The sequence below is a fragment of the Hemitrygon akajei genome, chromosome 11 (assembly GCF_048418815.1).
Source record: "Hemitrygon akajei chromosome 11, sHemAka1.3, whole genome shotgun sequence".
NCBI classification, from domain to species: Eukaryota; Metazoa; Chordata; class Chondrichthyes; order Myliobatiformes; family Dasyatidae; genus Hemitrygon; species Hemitrygon akajei.
This window is the reverse complement of record NC_133134.1, coordinates 142,327,743-142,352,863: the sequence shown is the minus strand read 5'-3', so window position 1 is coordinate 142,352,863 and position 25,121 is coordinate 142,327,743. Positions and strand designations below refer to the sequence as shown.

The 25,121-nt window shown below is 38.9% G+C and overlaps 1 protein-coding gene across 1 annotated transcript in view; it reads left to right on the top strand.

The window, feature by feature from the left end:
• Nucleotides 1-25,121, top strand: part of LOC140736087 (peroxidasin homolog) — a 232,962-nt gene that overhangs the window by 141,833 nt on the left and 66,008 nt on the right. The window contains exons 6-10 of the mRNA XM_073061837.1: nucleotides 1,451-1,522; nucleotides 5,214-5,383; nucleotides 8,112-8,229; nucleotides 14,466-14,635; nucleotides 17,585-17,857. Coding sequence (XP_072917938.1) covers nucleotides 1,451-1,522; nucleotides 5,214-5,383; nucleotides 8,112-8,229; nucleotides 14,466-14,635; nucleotides 17,585-17,857 — 803 coding nt within the window. The remainder of the gene's footprint in view (nucleotides 1-1,450; nucleotides 1,523-5,213; nucleotides 5,384-8,111; nucleotides 8,230-14,465; nucleotides 14,636-17,584; nucleotides 17,858-25,121) is intronic.

Genomic DNA, 25,121 nt, shown 5'->3' with positions numbered 1-25,121 from the left:
AAATGTTATCAAAATATTTGACTGCAAATTTTGTTTCTGACTCCACAAGAAACGAGTTGTTTTTGTTCTTGCCACTTCTATCACAAAGCCGTTTATGAAGTTTCATAATGCCACTTTATGGAGGAAGCCCTGCACTCTGCTGTTTCAGAACGTAGATGTATAATGCCTTATCACCCTTTTTAATCGTGTCAAAGCTTCCACTCCACCACTCTTGATAATGTCTGCTGCTTCTCGTATCAATTGAAAGTTTAGTTTCTTTGTTGGCATATCTGATACTCTGAACAAGCTGTAAAGGGTAAACTCAATTTAAAAATATCTCATCGATAAATTCTAATAAGATAGTTTTACTAAAATAAATATTTATGGGGTGCGAAACTACAACAATCTTTACCATTATTACCACTGAATATCCAGTGTTCACTCACAAACAACAGAAGAAAAAATATAAGCAGAACAAAGCCAATGCCAACTAGCCCAACCATTCACTATCCAAAAACTGATGTGTACACCAGGTCTGTAAGGATTTCAAATCAAAGCGTATCATCCAACATCACGTGTTTTTGCAACTGTCATGCTGGTAATAGCTTCCTCTGAAAACATCCCACTGCTTTTAAGTTGTAAAAAATAATTTGCTGCTGCATTTACCATGAAGATAATCATTATGTATTATGGGTGGGTGTAAAGAATCGAGATGTGGCACTGTGTGCCACATGCCAAACGTAATTTGTGTGCCATCCTGACAAATGTGTGATTGGTTCGCCACCCCTGCATTAGATGTTGGAATGGTACTGATAATGATGTGCAAATACTTCACTCATGCTGTTAAAAATCTTCTCTTTGTTATTTTATTGTGGAAGTGAATCTGCACAAATTAAGTGTATGAATTTTTGTAATAAAATCGTAGAGAGAAAATTTTCTGTCAAAAATATTTATATATTATTTGTATGGAAGTAATATATGCCATGTGCAATTGTTTGACTTTTGTGTGCTGGATGCCTCTGGTATGAAGTACCATTCCAGAATCTTAAAACACAAAGTTTCATCTGATATTTCAAAGCTGTGCAATGGGAAAGAAATGCCAGCTTTCAGATGAGGTTTTAAACTATGAGCTCATTTCCTCTTTTAGTGAATACAAAAGATAGAGTAATATCTTTTTCAAATAATATCCTTGAATTATGTGGGCATAGTTCATCCTTCAATCACCTTCAGTAATATAGTACAGTTTGTGTGAATTTATTGTGCACAAATTAATATTATAATTGCGACTACACTTGTACAAACAGAATATGGACTGCTTTAAGGGAGCTTTCAAGAATGAAACCAGAACACTGAATTCTGCAGGTCACAATGATTTTTTAATCCTTCTGAACAAGATGTAGCCACCTTTTATCTTTCCAGTGCTGTGAAATTAACTAAGTCTGTAAACTAGCTGTTCTTCTTAATTTTGTAGATTCTTGCATAACAATAGATTATCAAGAATACATCCAGGGACCTTCTACCAGCTTGAATCATTGAAAAGACTGTAAGTACAAAGCCACCTGCTGATATTGTCTTGAATTTTTGAGTGTCCATATGCACTGGCTACTATCTTCCCAATATGTTCTCCTTGCATTGCAGCCCAATTTATAGGTGGTTGCAAAGAACCATGTGCAGATTGAATGAAGGAACAATCCCTAATCTCCCCCACCTGTTTTGATCTGCCTTTGTTGTGTGTTTGTCTCCATCTATCATCCACCTCTTCTTCTGTCTCACCAGTCCAACATTTCTCCTGCCCTGTTTGGCAATGTCTACCCCTCTTTAATCCCTCTTTAATTCAATGTTCCCTGTCACACCATTCCCCCACTTATCATTGTGTTGGCTATCTTCCCTCTCCACTCTCAGTCATGGTGTAGGGTTTCAACCTCCAATCTATCAGCATTTCTTTTTCAATCACAAATGTTGTGTGACCCACAGAATTCATTCAGCAAAGTATTTGTTGCTCCAGATTCCAGCATTTGCAGCCTCTTTTATCTTTTAGTGGCTTTTGAAAGTGGCTCCATAAGAGATTTGATCACGATTATTTAGACTGACAGTCCAACACTATTCAAGGTGAGTGGTACACAAATGGAAGTGACCTAGCTTGTTTACATAAAATAATTCACAGCATTTTATTTCAAAGAAATGGAAATCAGACTATCTGTGATCCCACTCAATGTTTCACCCTTGATTAACATCACACTATTGCAGTTTATGGGAGCTTGTACATTGGGTTCCACATTCCATACACCTCAAACATGTACATTAGTTGTGAAGTGCTTTGATCTGGCCTGAGGCCATGAAAAACTCTTTTTAAGTGCAGGTTAGTTTTGGGAGCTGATCATTGAGCTACCCACCCCCACCTGAATTCTTGAGCAACACACACAAAATACTGGAGGAACATAGCAAGTCAGGCAGCACCTATGGAAGTGAAGATTCTGTCGATGTTTCAGATCAAGACTCTTCTTCAGGCCACCTGGATCGGAATTCCTGATACCAGATTAGTCATAGCAAAATACATACATTTCTTTTCAATGAAATTTGGAAATTGCTTGACATACCAGCCAGTCACTTGAAGACCTTTCATATTTTTCTTCAAATATGGATGAGTTTGTACTGCTGACATCCGTGCATCAGCCTGAACAATACAGCCGGTGGTCAATTTATTAGGTACCTCCTGTACCTAAAATGTGGCCACTGAGTGTATGTTTGTGGTCTTCTGCTGTTGTTGCCCATCCACTTCAAGGTTCTTCTAGTTGTGTGTTCAACGATCTATTCTAGACACCGCTATTGTAACACATGTTTATTTGAGTTACTGTCGTCTTTCTGTTTTGAACTACTCTGGCCATTCTCATCTGACCTCACCTTAAAAAGGTGTTTTTGCCCACAGAACTGCTGCTCACTTTGGGTTTTTTGCACCATTCTCAGTAAACTCTAGAAACTGTTGTGCGTGACTGTTTGCAGTTTCTGAGATACTCAAACCACCCCATCTGGCACCTACAATTTGTCTACAGTCAAAGTCACATTTTGTCCCCATTCTGATGTTTGGTCTGAGCAACAACTGAACTTCTTGACTATGTCTACATGGTTTTGTGCATTGCGTTGCTACCACATGATTGGCTGATTAGATATTTGTATTAACAAGTAGATATACAGGTGTACTTTATAACGTGACCACAAAGTGTAGATTCAGTTTTACCTTGGTTTGCAAGTGTGCCACATTTCAGGTATTCCCTGTAGCTAGTCTCTGCAGAACATAAAATTTATGTGCCAGGATCTTCCAAGACTAAAACTGGCACTATAATTTTAACACATAAATGGAATAGAAGCTTTTTTAATGAGAGAAGAACCATTGCCTTTTCCTTTGATTAATCATTTAATAAAGAGACTTCTTAGAACCTAATTGGTTCTAATATATTTATTATCTGCTCCAAAAATGAACTCATTTATCTACCTTTAGCAGTGCGTTTAAATTTGGTGATGAGACCATATGAAATTTTTCAACTAAGCTTCTTTGGGAATCAAGCTGTTATCTGTCTCTGCCAGAAGGGCTTGTGAATTGTGCATAGTTATGCTGGTTAATGATCACAGTTTGTCTGTGAAAAAGCTAACTGTTCCCAATCTATCATGGAGAATTACAAAGTTTGGTCAACTTACTTTCTACCGTTGTACTTTCATTTATTATTTTGTTAAATAGACCATTGATTCTGCTTTTTTTATTTGTTTACTGGATGTTGTCATAGGCAAGGTCAACATTTATTGCCATTCCTTAATTGTCCTAAAGAAAGTGATGAGTGAGGCCAGCTTGAACTGTTATACAAATTGTCTATCCATTATGCATGAGTATAACATTTGTATGACAAAAGATTAGAAACATTTCATCTCCTAGGCAAACAATTCATCTGCTGAAATGTGAATCTAAACATTTAGTCTGGAATTGTGGTTCTAATAGCAGATGTATATTTTTCCACAACAACTTATTCTATCTTATTCCTACATTAGTAATCAACTAAAATAAATATGTTGGTTGGGGAATTTTTCCATTGAAGAACTGCTGATTACTTAACTGTATTGAAAGTTAAAACATTACCAAATAACTTCATTGGCCAAAAACATAATGATTGTTTTAGTTGATTTTCAAAACACTTCAAAGAATCTAAGAATATGATTATTTAAGTTTTTCTCTATAAAGGAAATCTAATATTAAAGCCATAATTTAAGACTAAATGGGAATATTCATTTTTCAATGAATGAATTATTTGACTAGAAAAATGTAACATTTATAATCTTCTGTCATGCAAAAGAATTGCCCTCGCATGTAATGGAAAAACTCAAATTCATACAGAAATTCAAGATGACATCCAAAGTCTCTGCAAAGAAGCTATGGGTGATGCAAAGGAACATTTTATCAGCAGTTTAATAAGGTGAATCACTTCTTGAGGCTAATTTGGAATGGTCATTAAATGTTAGCCTACACTTTCTTTGGTTCAGTTCTCATGAGTGTACTAACCAAGGACATTAGCTGCTTCCCTCTTCACAGATAACTTGCTCTGTATTTTTAACACACTCTACATTGCAGGTCTGAAGTGTTTCTGAGTTTGTAGATTTTGCTGGATGTTTTTTTCCCCAATTGTCAAACACGACCTCCTAGGGATTACAGTAAAAGTAGCTCCAGGCATTAAGCTAGATAGGCTAACAAAACTACCAATTGTTCCAGTTTTGTACATAAGACATTCAGTTCTACCATCCTTTTGGAAAATGTTCAGAGCTATAAATGTAACTCAAGCCATAAAGCAGCACAAATATAATGTATTATTACAACATGATCTTTGGTAATCATTTGAATTGTGTAATGTTGAAAAGCTGATAGTTAAAGGACCTTTAGGGAATAGTAGCCATGATACAGTAAAATTTAATATCAATAATAAAATTATTTGATTTATTCTGAAACCATGATCTTAAATATATATAAATATAAACAAACTATCAAAACACAGGGTGTGAGGGAGCTCTGGTTATTTGGGAAGTGCAATTAAAAGATGCTACTGTAAACCTGTAATGACTAACACTTGAAGAATTAATATACAGTTTATGTCGTAGATGTTGAATCTTAATCTAGAATGTTGAATAAAAGTTGTATTTTAATCCAAACTGAAGCTTCCATATTTTTAAACTTATATGGTACTGTTATTTTACAGTCGCTTAGATTCCAATTCATTGATCTGTGATTGTGAGTTGATGTGGCTGGCAGAGCTGCTAAAGAAATACGCTGAACATGGTAATGCCCAGACAGCTGCCACCTGTGAGCATCCCAGTCGGCTTCAGGGACGTTCTATAACAACTGTAACAGCGGAAGAGTTTAATTGCGGTAAGGTGAATTAAAACACCCCACTTATTTTACTTTTAATAACTTAAATTTACCACTCCCACTTTCATAAATGGTTTGGGTGTTTAGACATACTGTAAGGGAAGCAAAGCAGTTAGGCAGTCTGCCCAGTGTCTCAGTAGTGAGCATACTGGGTTGGGTGCAGTGAGAGCTGGTAAAGTTACCTCAGGACAGAGCAGGAGGGTAAAGTTCTTACAGATGTGAAGAGAATTAGCTTCCCACATCCGGCAATCCACAGCACGACAGCAAAATCTTAGCTAGAATGAGTATAAGCACCGGCACGAAGGGAAAAATATCTCCCCATCATTGGCCAGAAATAATGACGAGCCTGGAAATGGAGCCCTTTTCCAGACTGAAGCTAAGGTATGGACTGTGATCACTAAAGGGTCAGTTCAGCCTTGTGGGATTGTTCTACTTGTGTTTGGTGTACAGGTTGAGTACCCATTATCCCAAATTCCAAAATCCAGGGTCTCTGTGCACCGCAGACAGTGACCTCACATATGTAATGAAAAGTGAAAAACACTGCATAAAACAAAGAATGAAGATCTCAGTCGTGTATTGGCAGCATCAGAGTGAACATACGCCACTTAACCGTATGCTGACCATGAAACAAGTGAAGATCTATCACGACAAACTGAAAATTGAAGGTAACTGTGAATATTCAGCTGGCTGGTTGCAAAAATTTAAGATAAGGCATGACATTAAAGTTTTAAAGCGTCTGCTGATCACAAGAATCTAGCACCAGAACCAGTCTATGATGCTGATTGTTTTTATACCTTACATAATGCATTGAAATGTTAAAGCATTGCTGATGAAAATCTAACATCAAAACAAGTCCATGGTGCTGATTATCTTTATACCTTACATAAAGGCTAAAAAAAAGTAAAATACAAATACAGTGTTCTGTAACATTTTAATCAAAGCATGGTGTCATAGGTGGAGACTGAGAGTATGCTGTTGTTTTTTTGTAGTTCAGCAGCTGAGTCAGGTACTCTCCCCATGTTACTGTGCTGCTTTTGTAATCCTGCATCCATTATAGTTTCATTATATTAATGGTATGTAATAATTTTTACTGTTCAGTGCATATGTGTGATGAACAAGTGTAAGACGAAGACTGCTTACCAGTAGCACATAAATTCTGAGTCAGAAATTATGGCAATCCTCTCATTATATATTCCAAAATCCAAACGAACCTGAAATCCAAAACACTTCCAGCCCCAAGCATTTCGTATAAAGGGCACTCAACCTACATTATCAAAAGCCCTTCAGTACGTTTAGCTCCATTCTCCATGTCAAAGTTAGCTCAAGACTTTGTAAGAATGAGGTTTAATCTGTTGCTTTTATAGGTATATAAATTATACCTTAAAAGAGAAATTAGAGCATGTTTCTAAATTGTAGAGACTGTAATCAGACAGATTGATCTTTCAGCATGACATTCAGCCTGAGGAGGAAAATGATTTAAAACATACAAAGAGGTCCAGTCAGTAACGTGCGAGCCACGTTTTAGCAGGTCTCTTTGACCTGCAGGATACCCAGCAGCTGATACAGTGATAGCACTGAAAAAACCAAAATCTTTCAAAAGGTGTGAAAGAGAAACTCGGCTTAATTATTACTGGAAATTGTTGAAACACGAAGTAAGTAGTTGAATCAATTGCATTGGCCATCGGTGGCTGTGGGCACTTGAGTCATGAAGCAGAGAAGATGCTGCATGACTCAAAGTCCAACTTGCTTTGAGTTCCAAACCAAAGAACACTTCATATTATTCTGCCAGTTTAACCTGTAGTAGAAGATTCCTCATATTTCCACCGGGCTTCTCAGGAGACCATGGACTGAAGTGATAATGTGGACATTCAAGTGTGAGTTTGAGGGAGATAGGACAAGCAGAATATGTTGCAGGGCTTATTGGCTAGAGCACATCGAAAAGGAGTGATGTCTCATATAAAGCACTTGTCCAGCTATCAATACAGTATTCTTTACGTCACAAAAGAGTGATATCCTTGCCTGGATGAATTTCAAGAAATAAAATAATCAATAAATGGATGAGGCAGAAAAGCTTTGTGGAAAAAGGATTGCTGATATATTTTCATTAGTAGATTTCTAACCAGCTGATTTGTGTGTACTTAATATATAACATTTTAGACTAAGGTGATTTTTGTTTTATTTGACTCAAGGTGGTCTCTGACCCAGAGCACATTTTGTAATACTTAGCTGCTGACCTGGCCTGACTCAAAGTGCAGCTCAGGCACTCAATACGTGTCCGTAAGTGTTGCATGGTGAGAAAAGTTTTCAGGTTGTAAATTTGTGACAGCTCAAACATAGATTTGGCTCGAACATTTATGTTTATGCCACATAAGGCAATGAACTGAGGTTTCATACTAGACAGTGTGCTAAAATCACAAGCTTAGCATGCAACCTTCTGTTTCTAATTCGGATTGCTCTCAACTGAAGACAACATTGAGCGCTCTGCAAGATGCCTACAAAGGGTTTAAGTGCATGTGGTAAAACTGCCAACGTCAGGGATTGATGGTTCAGATTCATAAGGGAAGATTAGTTATTTTAGGCCGGAGTGATTATGGAATGCCAGTTATTTCCATGTACACAACCTTAGCACAGGACTAATTAGTGTCAACCTTTAAAATAATTTCTGTTATTTTTCCTGCTTGGGGGAGAAAAAGCAATTTGAACTCACTGTTGCCCTTGCTTCCTATAGAAAGGCCTCGTATTACTTCTGAGCCACAGGATGTAGACGTGACACTGGGGAATACAGTTTACTTCACCTGCCGGGCAGAGGGCAATCCAAAACCCAACATCATCTGGTTGCATAATAAGTGAGTACCCAGGGGAGAGAATCTGACACAACCGTGTGGAGTCATTACAAATACTGAGCAAAAGTTATAAATCACCTCCTGTAAAGAATGCTTAAAATTATAGTAATTACAAAATGTTTCAGAAATACGTCAATGCAATTTAACAAAAAATGGCATTGTGCATTTGAAAATTAGCCTAATATGATGTAGAAGAATGTTGGCTTCATTTCTGAGTGTGTCAGGGTCCACTAGGAAATTGAACCCCGATCCCTTGACGCACGTCATTGCATCAGATTGAAATTTTCTCCAGATGGCATCTTGAGCAATACGACACCTAAAATTAGTCCCCAGCATGATCTTTAGCCTCACTTACCTGACAAACAAAAGGCGTATTTACTCGCAGAACAATGGGTCTTTACTAATATTGTTTCTTCAGAAGTGTGGCTTGAGCTGCATTCTTTGTCCTCACTGACATTATGCCTTCCTATGACCTTAACTGTAAACATGTGACCTTTGTGACTTGATTGCTTTGGCCATGGAGGTCAGAATCATGGTCGCTCTCCAGTTCATAGCCTCAGCATCATTCCAGGTTGCTATTGCTGATGTCTACTTTATCTCATAGTTTGCTGCTCAGTCTTCTGATAGGAAGATCTCCTAAGCTCCATACACAAGCAGAGAAGATTTCTTCCATTTTTCTTTCAGCCCACAGGAAGGAACCAAGCAAGTGCAGACACTATACCCACCCTTCATTTCCCCATTTCTGGATTGTGTTCATGTAGTATTAGTTCTTCGGTGACCTCCTTGATGTCATACTGCCTGGAGCATCAGGCCTTAGCCTGACCAATCAAAATGCACTTGTTTTCCAAAGAGTGTGCCTCCGAAAGATCCCGTTCCTCACTAGCCTGTTCAATTACATCTAACTATGAGGGAAAATTCTCTTACTTTCTTTCCATCATTGCAGCAGCCATTCATTCAAGAGCAACACTTCTCTATAGCTGGAATAATGTTGCTTGTATTTTGATATGCCCACTATTGGGCTTGGAGGCTAGATCAGAGCTGGCAGGCTAAATGTTGGCAAATAGAATAAAACTTGTAACAAGTCAGTGGAGAACGCTGAGCTGAAAATAATAAAGTAGGCGTCATACATGAAGTTCTGTGAATCTCACAAACATAAATCTTGATTTTCATGGGACTTTCAAAAAAAACCCCAACACTTCCTCTGCTACATTGATGCTGCTTCATGCACCCACACAGAGCTCATCAATTTTGTCAACTTTGCCTCCAACCTCCACCCTGCCCTTAAACGCACTTGATCCATTTCTGACACCTCCCCCCCCCCCCCCCCTCCCTTTCTTGAACTCTCTGTCTCCATCTCTGGAGACAAACTGTCTATCAACATCTTTTATAAACCTACCAATTCCCATGGTTATCTTGACTATACCTCTTCCCACCCTGCCTCCTGTAAAAATGCTATTCTATTTGCTCATTCTCTTCATCTCCACTGCACCTATTCCCAGGATGCGCTTTCCTTTCCAGACTTCAAAGATGCAATCCTTCTTTAAAGAGTGAAGATCTCCTGTATCTGCAGCTACATCACCTCCATTTCCTGAACATCTGCACTCACCCAATTTTCCTACCATCCTGACAGTGATAGAGTTTCTCTTGTCATTACCAACCATCCTTTAAGCCTCTGCATCCAACAACACACACAAACTGCTGGAGGAACTCAGCAGGCCAGGCAGCATCTATGGAAAAGAGTGAACAGTCAACATTTCGGGCCGAGACTCTTCATCAGGTCATCCAACACATCATTTTGCACAACTTACGCCATCTCCAAAAGGATCCTACCACCAAATTTATCTTTACCTTCCCTCCTCTCTCCATTTTCTGCAGGGATCGCTACTTCCCTGATTCCCTTGTCCATTTGTCCCTCCCCACTAATCTCTCTCCTGGCATGTAGGCCTACTAGTGACCAAACGGCTACTCCTGCCTCTTCATCTCCATCAGGACCCCAAACTGTCCTCCCACTCACTTCACCTGCAAATCTGCTGGGGTTGTCTGTTGTGTCCAGTGCTGCCGGTCTGGCGTTCTCTACATTGGTAAGACCCATCGTAAATTGGAGGACCACTTCATCAAGCATCTCCACTCTAGCTGCCAAAAACAGAATTCCCAGTGGCCAAACATATTAATTCTGATTCCTATTCCCTTTCCGATATGTCAGTCCATGGCCTCATCTTTTGCCACATTGAGGCCGCCCTTCCCTTTCTCCTGTGATCCACTCTCCTCCCCTATCAGATTCCTCTCTCTCCAGCCGTTTACCTTTCCTACCCACCTAGCTTCACCTATATTACCTTCTAGCTATCTTACTTCCTCGCTCCCCACCTTTTTATTCTGTCATCTTTCCCCTTCCTTTCCAGTCCTGAAGAGGGATCTCAGCCCGATACATCAGTTGTTTATTCATTTCTGCAGAAGCTGCCTAACTTACTGAGTTTCTCCAGCATTTTGTGTGTGTGTTGCTTTCAAAAACAGTATTAAGATTGCTCTCAATACTGTACTAACACAACTAAAAGTTGCCAAAGCTGCTCCTACGCTCATGCGTTGGATGAATAATTAATGTTATCATTCTACCTAGTGGTTGGTCTTTCATTTACTGTAGATCTCAATGGGATGAATTTCTTTCTGGACCATAAAGACAATGCCCCTTTCATTGTAATTTGGAAGATTCCATCAGGTGTATTAGACCTTCTAAAACTGCAAACTCTGAACAACTGCATATTTCATTGTTGCAAGAAAAGTAGAAGTTATATTAAATTAGCAAAATATATATGGGATGAGTGAGTAGATCTCATGGATCAGGAATAAATATCACACAGATTTGAAAATTCTGATTGAAGATTGGCCAAAGGTAAGGTAAGGTGGGGTTCAATAGTTTTGCAAAGTGTTCTAGAGCATTTGTCCTACTACACTGGACAACAAAGATTTTGCTTCCTGAATACTTTTGGGTGTTTCTTATGGATTTTGGGCTGTTGATCATGAAAATCACCATGAAATTTCCCAGTCACACACCATTTTTTGAAATCAGCAATATCTGTGATTTCAATCCATAATTCAACTCAATTAAAATGTTGCCCACAACGTCAGCTGAAAAGTTTTCTATCTTATCAAGGCATGCTTAGGCAGGGTGGGACAGGTTTTAGAAAGGCTATAAATTCCCATGCGGGAATTCGGTATTTGAGACAGATGTTTCCCAGAGTTACTGATGCAAAGATTTTAGGAAGGCGGTTTTGTTGGTCCATAAATCAACAAGCCATCAATGACAGGCAATTCGAAGATTTTCTAGCGGGACTGAAGAAAGTTGCACGGAAGGCATTCGAGGATGTTGTTGAAAGTTTTCTTGGCAACTACAGAGCACCAAACTACGTGTAGCTGATTGACAACATGCTTCAAGCACACAAAACCATGAAGTGCAGCACGTCACTAAGGATTCACTTTCTGCATTCCCATCTCAACTTCTTCCCTGCAAATCTTAGCACTGTCAGTGATGAGCATGGTGAAAGGTTTCACTGGGACATTGAGGTCAGGGAGAAACGGTATCAGGGCAACTGGAATCCATCAGTGCTGGCTGATTATTGTTGGACGTTTAAGCAAGAAGTCTCAGACGCTGAGTACAAATGAAAATCATCTAAAAACCACTTTTAGCAGAGTTGAATTATTGCAAAACGTCAGCACTATTAGGCAATTAAACACGTTATATTCAATAAAAGTTAATTTCTTGTTTCTCTAAATTCCTACGTGATACAAGTAGTCTGAAATTAGATTCATGTTCAACTTCAAGCAGTCTGTCATACACAAAAATAATTTCTGAGTAAGCAACACCTTCAGAAAAATTCGTTGTCCAGTGATTTGGCACGTTGTTAGCACACCAGAGAATACAAATTGGGGCATTAGTTTTGAGAAAGTTGAAGTGTTAGGGAGAGGAGGAAGAGAGCAATGTTTTCAAAATGGAAAAAGATATTTTTTGTTGCAATGAAAGGATTTTGATTTTGAAACATACATTCAAAGATTCTAACATTTTGGTCAATCAGAACGATGGGGTCACAGCAAAGTCCATCTCAAGTATGCTAAATCGACTGGAATCAGCTGGTTGTTTACAGAGCTCCTTATTGCAGCAAGTTTTACAAAGGTTAATCTGGAGGATTTTCTGTCTGATTCATATTAGGAAATAGCTGTTTTCAGTAAAGTGTGCTAAAGAGGTACACAATGCTGTTTTAAACAGTGCTATTGGTCTGAAACAACTGCTCTAATCAATAATTTTAAATGGCTATCAGTTCCTTAGAATTATTAAAAATGCTCTTCAATTTATAGCAACTATGGATTTTTTTTACCTCTTTCATTTTTTATTTGGATGCTCTTATAAACAAGCAAATGTGTTGTAGAAATTTCACTTAATGATATCATTGTTACAAATTCAACAACTGCGAAAAGGCAAGCCAACACACATCTCACATACGTCTGTTTCTGTTTGAGTTAGTACTGCAGATTATTTGATCATTTAATTGTGAAATAATTTGTTATTTATTAGATCTTGCTGTGAGCATTTTGCTTGCCATGTTTACCCAAGCAACAGCCTAATTATTACATTTTAATTAGATGCAAATTGCTCTGACCATCCTGAGAGACATAAGGTGCTAAAAATTTCAGATAGTAAGTAAGAGGCAACAGTTGCTAAGCGACTCCTTTGGTTAATTTATTTACCCTACTTGTCTTTTTGAACCATATAATTGCCTATAAAATTAGATTTCAGTGATAAGTAGTTAATTATTTTTGAGCCAACAGAAAATTGGATTTCAATGCAAAATGTTCCAAAGAAAGAATTTCCATTTATACAATATGTTTGAGAGGTGGTGCAGTCTTTCTGCTGTTTACACTGGGTTTTGTGTGTTCCAGCGGATGACTCAAGATTCTAAATGCCACCTGTAAATACTCCTGCTCCATTTTGTATGATCATGGGTGAGAGATTCTCTTGAGTTGGTGAAGACGTTACAAAGTAGTTTTGAGAAAGAATTTGTTTCATTTCCTCTGTCCAACTGTAATCTTGATATAATCTTACAGAAAGTACTCCCTGATACCTGTTACCTGTCTGATCTGAGTAGGGTAAAGCTCTCGCCAGAGCTCATAGTGTAGCAGACATTATTATGAAATAATTAACACTACTACTGTTGTAATGTTAAAAAAAACTAACTATTATCAGAACTATAACAAGAAAGCACAAAGGAATTATATGATAAAAAAAAGTTAAAAGCTATAATAAAGTGCACTGCGTTGCTTCAGCTTTTGTACTCTAACAATCTATAACAAATGTAAATTCAACTTGTATGTAATTAGCTCTAACTCCAATTCTGGACACAACTCAATCCGTGTCTGGACAGGTTAATCAAAACTCAGTGCAGATTATTTACAAAGCCTGCTCAAATTTCCCCCAAACCCCTGTTTTTATAATACAAAATAAGTTCATTGATTGACACAACCCCTTCATGTTCTGATGGGTCCTTCTGTGCCTAATTTATTCCTCACAAGGCCATGCACCCCAAACTAATTATTCCAATTTTTAGTGAAGAGTTATTCTGAGTTTACTAAATCCTTGAAAAATACCTACTCTGCTGAAATTCTGTGGAGAAAGTGGATAATGTAATTTGTTTCCTTGGGTACATCTTGACTGTAAGTGGAAAGGGGCTTTCCCTCGCAGCATGGTAAATACCTCACATTGACCTTTCTGTATGAATAAGTAGATTCTCCCTTTAGGACAGTCAGTAATATTTCCTCAGAATTACTCCTTTTTTGAATATGCAGGATCTGGTTGGCTATAGAATTTAAACTCAAATAAGCAAGCTTTGTTAACGTAGACTGCAACTAAATTAATGTAATTAATTTTTATATTTGGTCAACTTTCCCAAATATTTTATCATTTGTTTTCCGTGCCTGGGAATTTCTGGGAAGGTCAGCACTTTTGACCATTGCTAAGCATAGTAGACTTCTTGAAGTACTGAAGTCGATCAGCGAAAATATGTTGTTTGGTATGAATATCCAGGATTTAGACTCAGAGATGATGAAGAGGGTTAATTTGGTCCCAAGTTAAGATGGTTTGTTCCCAAGTTAGATAACTTGTTCCCATGCTCTTCTTGCCTCACTCCCAACTGGTTATAAGAATTATGACAAAACAAGTTTTCATGTTGGTTCATCATTTCCTTTTTCACCAGTAATGAGATCGATATGAAAGATGATCATCGTGTGAACCTATTAGAAGATGGCACGCTGATGATTCAGGACATAAAAGAGTCAGACCAGGGTGCCTATCAGTGCATGGCCAAAAATGTCGCAGGAGAGGTCAAGACAAATGAAGTGATCCTTCGGTATTTTGGCACGCCATGTAAGGATTCAAAAAAGAATTATTACAACCAAGAGTGTATTTTATTTATTTGCTGTAGTTGGGGGGTTATTTTTGAACTGTACAAGTGTTCCCAGAGGAGACACAAGAGGTGCAGATGCTAGAATCTGGATCAGTAAACAATCTGAGCATTGTAGAGTTATACAGCATGGAGACAGGTCCTTTGGCGCTATTGGTCCATACTGACCAGGATGCCCCATCCAAGCTAGTCCCATTTGTCAGCATTTGGCCCATGACCTTCTAAACCTTTCCTATCCATGTCCCTGTCCAACTGTCTTCCAAATTTTGTTCTTGTATCTGCCTCAATTTGTTCCTACGACAACTCATTCCACATGTACCATTTACACAATTTGTGTAAAACAAATGCTGCCCCTCAAGTATCTATTAAATCTTTCCCCTCTCACCTTAAGCTTATGCCCTCTAGTTCTTGATTCCCCAGCCATGGGAGAAAGACTGAGTATATTCCCCCAAAATAGAGAGAGTACAGAGGAGATTTACTAGAATGTTCCTGGGTTTCAGCACCTAAGTTACAGAGAAAGGTTGAACAAGTTAGGTCTTTATGCTTTGGAGCGTAGAAGGTTGAGGGGGGACTTGATAGAGGTATTTAAAATTATGAGGGGGATAGATAGAGTTGACATGGATAGGCTTTTTCCATTGAGAGTAGGGGAGATTCAAATAAGAGGACATGAGTTGAGAGTTAAGGGGCAAAAGTTTAGGGGTAACACGAGGGGGAACTTCTTTAAACAGAGAGTGGTAGCTGTGTGGAATGAGCTTCCAATAGAAGTGGTAGAGGCAGGTTCGATTTTGTCATTAGAAAAAAAATTGGATAGGTATTTGGACAGGAAAGGAATGGAGGGTCATGGGCTGAGTGTAGGTAGGTGGGACTAGGTGAGAGTAAGCATTCAGCACAGACTAGAAGGGCTGAGATGGCCTGTTTCCGTGCTGTAATTGTTATATCGTTATATGGTTATCAAAACTGCACATGATTGTATTCACCTCTGTAAGATCACCTCTTAGTCTCTATACTCCATGTCCTAGCCTGTTCAACCTCTCACTATAACTCAGAAACAGATTCAGCTTTAATATCACCAACAGTATGTCATGAAACGCAGTCCTCAATTCAATTAATACAAAGTTGCGACCCAAAATGTTGACAATTCCTTTCCTTCCATAGATGCGGCTCGCAAGTGGAATTGACAGAAATAATTTCTCTTTTTCTCTGAATCCTTTCAAATTCTTCCTTTTCCTTCGTGGTTGTACAATTTTCTAATAAATTTCTGCCTCAGTAGCCATTTTATATGACTTTTTATAACAACCAAAGGGGTATCTTTAATGGAAACTTTCCCTTTATTGTTCTAATTTGAAATACCAGATTCTCTGTATAAGTTAAAAGATTATACTATAATAGCTTATTTAAAGAAAATAGTTAACAATCTGTGGCATTGATTTGCAGTGAAGTTTCTCATTGTTTCACAGCTGTCATAAAAATAAGTGCTTAATATCAGAAAAGATAATGCTTATAAAATAATATGCTTAAATAGATGTTGCCTTTAAAATAACATTGCTGATTCCATTCTGTCGGTAGTTGCTTTTGACAAGTTCGCTTTGCTCCATCTGCTTGAGAAGCTAATGCTGACAGAATTGATTGTTGAGTTAGCTGCTGTGAGATCATTTGTGTTATGCTCAAGCTGTGAGGGAATATGGAATAGAAATCATGATTCAGTACTATTAAATTATAAACAGATATTTTATAAAAAATTGCTCTAGAAAGTTTGAAAAAACCACTATTTCTTGTGGTGAAGCATTACCATTTATAACCTTTGAATATAGGTGCATTAGTAAGCCAGACATTTACAAAGATTTAGAACATTTAGTCACATCTTAAATTGCACTCAGCTCTCTATTCAGACTTCCTCTCATGGTCTTTTAATGATTAATGAAGTGAATTTTAAGTTGACAGGATTTAATATTAAAACATAAAATGTCTACTACTAAATTAGCAGTTTTGCAATTATTATTCAACTGTATTATTCCCATCTTTAATTACATCATATGGTGTTTAATCATCAGTTTCAGTATATTTAATTTTAGTGAAATGTGTGATATCCATTAGAGCTGTGCAGAAGACATGTAATGTACCAGAATTGCATAACAATCTATGTTACATTTTTTAAAATATGTTGAGGCCAAAACATTCCACTGCTGAATCTTGTGTCCACACCTTTTTGCAATAATGCTTATTGCTGTAGATGGTGTGATGAAAAGGTTTAACTAATGCAAATAGCAACTTCATCAATTAAAGTCAAATCCTCGTCAAAAGTGGGGGCAAGATATCTCTCTTCTGTGTGGATAGGGATATAGGTTTTTTAAAATTGCAATCTATTCTAATTTTAGTTATTATACTTTGTTGGCCTGTTTATCATTTGAAATATTAATACAATTCTCTATTATTAAGAAAATACTGAACTAATAGAAAAAGGAGATGACTTCAATTTTCTTAATCAAAGTTATATCCTTGTAAATAGTTTTCCAAAATCTAATCCCGTGCTGAAATATTCAATTTCTGCTGTTTTGGGCTGTAGGCTTTTCTTTTTATGTGTACCCCAATCTTTTTTCTCTTCCCCCTTTCCCTATCTCTCCCTCATTTTTTGTTATTGCTTCTTCCTTCCCATACAGTATATTATCTTTCATATTCTGCCTGATGCCAGTGAGTTCCCTAGTCTAGCGTACAATTTACCTGATAACATATATGACATAACAGATTACTTCAACACATATTTAGAATTTGGGCATAGTTCCATCAATATAATGAATTATCCTGTATAGAATTTGGCTCCAAAATATATCAGCACATTCAATGATTGATAAGTAAGAACAACTTAGTTCATGGCAGATTTGTCAAGATATTCAATCTGACTTATATTTTTCCAGCAAAGCCTACTTTTGTGATTCAGCCTCAAAACACCGAGGTATTGGTCGGGGAAAGCGTTACACTTGAATGTAGTGTCTCGGGCCATCCTCAACCTCGCATCATCTGGACCAAGGGTAATAACACCCCAATTCCTGATGACCTAAGGTACACCATCACTTCCTCCGGTGGACTTTTCATGCAGAACGTCACATTTGAAGATCAAGGGCAGTACAACTGTAATGCAAGCAACACTGAAGGTTCCATCCAGGCTGTGGCCCACATCATTGTACAAGGTACATAATAAATCGGCATTGGTTCAGCTAAATAGCATAATTCTGCTCCTGTGTCTTACGGTGTTAACAGTGATTATTAATATACTTTAAGTACAATTTACAGGTTTCAACGAAGAGTAGATAATTCTTAGTATGATAAATATTTTGTGAAAGCTATATCAAAAAATTCTAATAAATATAATTGTCTTGACTTATTAACCAGCTGTACTTTAGAACAGGGTTTCACAGCGTCTGGTCCACAGACCCCATGGTTAAAGGTAGCATAAAAAAGATTGGGAATCCCTGCTCTACAAGATAAATGTACTTCAGTAGCACATAAATTCTGTAATTGTCGATAGGTTTCAATAGGTCAGAGAAATGTATACAATATACATCCTGAAATTCTTTTTCTTTGCAAACATCCACAAAAACAGAGGAGTGCCCCAAAGAATGAATGGCAGTTAAATGTTAGAACCCCGAGCCCCGCCCAGCTCCCCCCTCCCATGCCCAAGCAGCAGCAAGGCAACGATTCCCCCCCCCCACCAGTAAAAAAGCATCAGCGCCCTCCACCGAGCACTCAAGCATGCAGCAAAGTATCAATAAAGAGACAGACTTGCAGTAGCTAATCGTTCACCTGGTAATATGACTTACCACACCCCTCTCTCTCCCTAAAACGGGAAAAAGAGGTGTCCCTGTTTCACAATGAGAGGGGACACATAACAAACAACTCACTGATTTATGATGTTAAAAATCCGTTCCATCGCTTTTTCTGAGCTCTGCGCCGAGAGAGTAGGCCCCGGAAATGCTCAGGTCTCTGGACACACAGCCCCTGGCAGCTAACCTGCTGCTCCTGATGTTCCATGTTCTCCCGCAGTGCCTTAGTCAAAGGCACCGGCCTAGAATCAACCCATCTCCAGAGCCACGAAAATCCGGCATCCTAAAGGTGTGCTAGCCTTCCATACCACGTCATTGGGATATCAAAAAGCGGCCGGTTGTGAGGCCCTGAAAACGGGTCCCATTCCTGCGAAGAACTGAAATCAGATTGTAACTCCAGGTCAGGGCCTTCAAAAGAACCTTGAAAAGGAAAAGAACGAGTTAGCAAAAGAATCACTGTTTGGTGCCATCATAACTTCACTCCGCCTTTATTAAAAAATAATCAAGCAATGGATGGGGTTAAGCACTGAAAATAGCAGTTGCCATAGCAACCTTAGTGAGTAGACTTAACATTTTAATACAACATAACATGAAATCAGGAAGTGCTGGAAAAACTCAGTATGCCAGGCCATATCTGTGGGAAGAGAAACAGAATTAATGTTTTAAGCGAAAGACACTTTGTCATAACTGAGAGGAGAGAAAAAAAAGCTTGTTAAGATGCAGGCAAAGTAGAGGTGAGGTGTCTCTGACTGGGTAAATCCAGGGTGAAGCTGTAAACAAGTTTATCGGAACAATAAATTCAATGAATTCAAGTGAGAGAGTGAGAAATTAGGGATGTAAAGAATGTGAGAATTGCAAAATACAGAGCAGGATGGCATACCCAGCAGATCAGAATCAGAATCATCACTGACCTCTATGTCATGAAATTTGTTGTTTTGTAGGGCAAAGACATAAAAAATATTATAAATTACAAAATAAATACAGAATCAGAATCAGGATAAGGATATTATCACCGGCATGTGTCGTGAAATTTGTTAACTTAGCAGCAACAGTTCAATGCAATGCATAATAATAATAAGAAAAATAATTAATAAATAAATTACAGTATACGTATAATGAATAGATTAAAAATTGTGCAAAAACAGAAATAATATATATTTTAAAAATGAGGTAGTGTTCATGGGATCTCAATGTCCATTTAGGAATTGGATGGCAGAGGGGAAGAAGCTGTTCCTGAATCGCTGAGTGTGTGCCTTCAGGCTTCTGTACCTCCTACCTGATGGTAACAGTGAGAAAAGAGCATGCCCTGGGTGCTGGAGGTCCTTAATAATGGACGCTGCCTTTCTGAGACACTGCTCCCTGAAGATATCCTGGGTACTTTGTAGGCTAGTACCCAAGATGGAGCTGACTAAATTTACAACCCTCTGCGGCTTCTTTTGGTCCTTTACAGTACCCCCCCCCCCCCCATACCAGACAGTGATGCAGCCTGTCAGAATGTTCTCCATGGTACATCTATGGATGTTTTTGAGTGTTTTTGTTGACATACCACATCTCTTCAAACTCCTAATAAAGTATAGACTCTGTCTTGCTTTCTTTGTAGCTGTATCAATATGTTGGGACTAGGTTAGGTCGTCAGAGATCTTGATACCCAGGAACTTGAAACTGCTCACTCTCTCCACTTCTGATCCCTCTATGAGGATTGATATGTGCTGTTTCATCTTATCCTTCCTGAAGTCCACAATCAACTCTTTTTGTCTTACTGACATTGAGTGCAAAGTTGTTGCTGTGACATCTCTCCACTCAATTGGCCATAGTGGGGTGTGTCAGGAATGGACAGGAGGAGGAGTATAGGAAACTGATACAGGACTTTGTGATATGGTGCAACTCAAACTACCTGCGTCTCAATATCACCAAGACCAAGGAGATGGTGGTGGACTTTAGGAGATCTAGGCCTCATATGGAGCCAGTGATCATTAATGGAGAATGTGTGGAGCAGGTTAAGACCTACAAGTATCTGGGAGTACAGTTAGACGAGAAGCTAGACTGGACTGCCAACACAGATGCCTTGTGCAGGAAGGCACAGAGTCGACTGTACTTCCTAAGAAGGTTGGCGTCATTCAATGTCTGTAGTGAGATGCTGAAGATGTTCTATAGGTCAGTTGTGGAGAGCGCCCTCTTCTTTGTGGTGGCGTGTTGGGGAGGAAGCATTAAGAAGAGGGACGCCTCATGTCTTAATAAGCTGGTAAGGAAGGCAGGCTCTGTCGTGGGCAAAGTACTGGAGAGTTTAACATCGGTAGCTGAGCGAAGGGCGCTGAGTAGGCTACGGTCAATTATGGATAACTCTGAACATCCTCTACATAGCACCATCCAGAGACAGAGAAGCAGTTTCAGCGACAGGTTACTATCGATGCAATGCTCCTCAGACAGGATGAAGAGGTCAATACTCCCCAATGCCATTAGGCTTTACAATTCTACCGCCAGGACTTAAGAACTTTTTAAAAGCTATTATTAATGCTTTTTGAGATAGTGATTTAGATGCATATCATATTTTTTACTGAGTTAAGTATTGTATGTAATTAGTTTTGCTACAACAAGTGTATGGGACATTGGAAAAAAAGTTGAATTTCCCCATGGGGATGAATAAAGTATCTATCTATCTATCTATCTATCTATCACTAGTTGGCATATCTCGCTTCTGTACGCCCTCTTGCCTCCATCTGAGATTCTACCAAAATCAGCAAATTTATAGATGGTATTTGAGCTATGCCTAGCCACACAGTCATGGAAATAGAGAGAGTAGAGCAGTGGGCTAAGCACACATCCCTGAGGTGCACCAATGTTGATCGTCAGCAAGGAGGAGATATTATCACCAATCTGCACAGACTGTGGTCTTCTGGTTAGGAAGTCGAGGATCCAATTGAAGAGAGAAGCACAGAGGCCCAGGTTCTGTAATTTCTTAATCAGGATTGTGGGAATGATGATATTAAATGCTGAGCTATAGTCAATGAACAGCATCCTGACATAGGTGTTTGTGTTGTCCAGGTGGTCTAAAGCCATGTGAACATCCATTGAGATTGCGTCTGCTGTTGACCTATTGTGGCGATAGGCAAGTTGCACTGGGTCCAGGTCTTGCTGACGCAGGAATTCAGTCTAGACCAACCTCTCAAAGCATTTCATCACTGTCGATGTGAGTGCTACCGGGCAATTGTCATTAAGGCAGCTCACATTATTCTTCTTAGGCACTGGGATAATTGTTGCCTTTTTGAAATAAGTGGAACTTACGCCCATAGCAGTGAGAGGTTGAAAATGCCCTTGAATACGCCCACTAGTTGGTTGGCACAAGTTTTCAGAGCCTTACCAGGTACTCTGTTGGGACCTTCCGTCTTGCGAGTGTTCTCCTTAAAGACAGCCTAACGTCGGCCTCTGAGACAGAGATCACAGGGTCACCGAGTACAGCAGGGATCTTTACAGCTGTAGTTATATTATCCCTATCAAAGCAAGCATTGAAGGCATTGAATTCATCTGGTAGTGAAGCATCGCTGCCATTCATGCTATTGGGTTTCGCATTGAAGGAAGTAATGTCTTGCAAACCCCTCCAGAGTTGTTGTACCTCCAATGTTGCCCCCAACCTCATTCAAAATTGTCTCTTTGCCCTTGAAAGAGCCCTCCGCAAGTCATACCTGGTTTTCTGGTACATACCTGAGTCGCCAGACTTGAATGCCACAGATCTAGCCTTCAGCAGACGATGTACCTCCTGGTTCATCCACTGCTTTTGGTTTGGGAATGTGCAGTAAGTCTGTAGGCACACACTCATCCACACAGGTTTTAATGAAGTTGGTAACAACTGCAGCATACTTATCCAGATTCAAAAATGAATCCCTGTATATATATTTGCAAATAAAGGAGCATAACGAAGTAGCATTTGTGTGTGCCTAGAACATTCAGAAATCTAATGTGGAGAGGAGGCAGTTGTTCCTAAGTTGTTGACTGAGAGCAGGTCCTGGATGGTGAGGGTCTTTAGTGATGGATGATGCCTCCTTGAGGTAGTGCCTCTTGAAGGTTGTGCCTGTGATAGAGCCCTCTGCATCCTCTTGCATCCTTGTGCATTGGAGCTTCCATATCAGGTTGTGGTGCCGCCTGTCAGAATGCTCTCCAGCATATATCTCCTCAAATTCTTAATGGAATAAAGGCATAGTCATGACTTTTTTATGATTGTATCACTGTGTCAGGTCCAAGACAAGATCGTCAGAGGTGCTGACACCCAAGAGCCTGAAGCATCTCACCTTTTTCCCTGCTGACCACTCTGGTTCTGCAGGTGGCTTGGCATGTCCACTGCCAAAGGAAAAAAGAAGATAGAAATGAAAAAAAAAATACAAACAAGCTAGCTAATATCACAAAGAGACAACTGGTACAGATAGAAAGCTCAAATTACCTGAAGCTGTATAATTCATTATTAGCTCTAATATGTTATATAGTACCCAAACAGAAAATGGGCTCCTGTGTTGGGCCTCATTGTAATAGTGGAGGCTGTGACAGACCAATAGGTCAGAGTGGGGTCGAAATGAGAGTTAAAAAGAGCAGGCAACAGGTTGTCCCTATGGACTGAATGCATTTGCTCTTTAATGTGATCACCCAGTCTGTGCTTGTTTTCTCCACTGTAAAGAACATACAGCATAGAAATTTACAGCACATTACAGGCCCTTCAGCCCACAATGTTGTGCCAACCATGTAACCTACTCTAGAGACTGTCTAGAATTTCCCTAGCACACAGCCCTCTATTTCTCTAAGCTCCACGTACCTATCTAAAAGACTCTTAAAAGACCCTATTGTATCCACTTCCACCACCACCACCGGCAGTGCATTCCACACACCCAACACTCTCTGTGTGAAAAACTTACCCCTGATATCCCCTCGCTACCTATTTCCAAGCACCTTAAAATTGTGCCCTCTTGTGTTAGCAGTTTCAGCCCTGGGAAAAAACCTTTGGCTACCCACACGATCAATGCCTCTTATCATCTTATACACCTCTTTAAGGTCTCCTCTCATCCTCCATCGCTCCATGGAGAAAAGGCCAAGTACACTAAACCTATTCCCATAAGGTGCACCCTCCAATCCAGGCAATATCCTTGTAAATCTCCTCTGCACTCTCTCTATAGTTTCCACATCCTTCCTGTAGTGAGGTAACTAGAACTGAACACAGTACTCCAAGTGGGGTCTGACCAATGTCTTATACAGCTGTAACAATATAGCTATGTGTAGCTGTAAAGAAGATCACATTGTGAACACAATGCAGTATGCTACATTGAAACAAGTGGAAATTAAATCATTGCTTTACCTGGAAAGACTGTATTGATCCATAGACGGTGGCAAAGGAAGAGGTAACAGGTGAAATGCTCTCTAACATTTTGCAGTCCTTTTGATTTTCATGTGTATGTATCTTCTCTTTCTTACAAATGGCATCCATCCATTTGTTTGAATAGGTAGAGAAATCGATCAGTTTTTTGACAGTAAGAAGTCAAGTCTTATTCTTTAACCAATTATTTATTCTAACCCTATATTTACATTTCAATAATTATTGGTAAACTCCAAGAAACATTATTTGTACACAATAGTAATGACATCAGTGGTTAAATATTGCCAGTCTGAAATTAAAACAGTAATTGTAAACAGAGAAATGAAATTACAGGTTAGTACTTTTTTTTCTATATTACACTTCAATTCTCATTTAACTTTTTGCAAAGGTAGTTGATGAGATTGTGTGTGAATTTAATCATCCAAACAGTTAAAGACTTTTTTTTTTAAGTATTTGCTGTTTGATTTATCCCAAGTGCTGGGATGTTCTTAATTAAGCTCAGCCTCTTTGGTGTTTAGTAGCTTTAGCCTGCCTGGAAAACATATTATTTTTCTGTATACACATTACACCATCTGTCCTCTAGCATGTTGTAACACAAATAAATCAACAAATTCAAACATCTAACCCTTCAACCGAGTGTTGACTTGGGGAAAAGCTCTCCAATTAGTAATCTGTAAACTGAGTTACTATGACATGCTGACATACACTCACTCTCCTTTCTGGGATAACTCTCTCAGATGGAACTTCCCCTAACACTTTCTTTTCAGTAATCTTTCACATGTAGGCCTGTCTCAGTTCCCTTGGTGACTGCTGGATTTTAATGAACAGTGAGAGCTAAATTAGAGAGAACATCTCCCACAGGAAACACACCACTTGGTAACAATCTTTACGATAATGCAAAAGGAAGATAAGAAGGAAATACAGTAACAGGAGAGGTAAATCATAGGCAGCAGAGATTCTGCAGGGGCTGGAAATCCAGAGCAACATGCAAAATACTGGAGGAACTCAGCAAGTCAGGCAGCACCTATGGAGAGGTACAAATAGGCAGCACCTATGGAGGAACATTGTCTCATTTTTAAACTGCATTGCATTTGTGGTTTCTAAATGACAATAAACTGAATCTGAATCTGAAATAGTCAACATTGCAGGCCAAGACTCTTCATTAGGACCGGACAGGAGAGGTGTTACTTTGTTATTCTGAGTATCCATGAATTGAAACTTATTTAAAATCACATACTGTCAAGTAATCCTCATGAAAATCCATTAATTTATTTACTC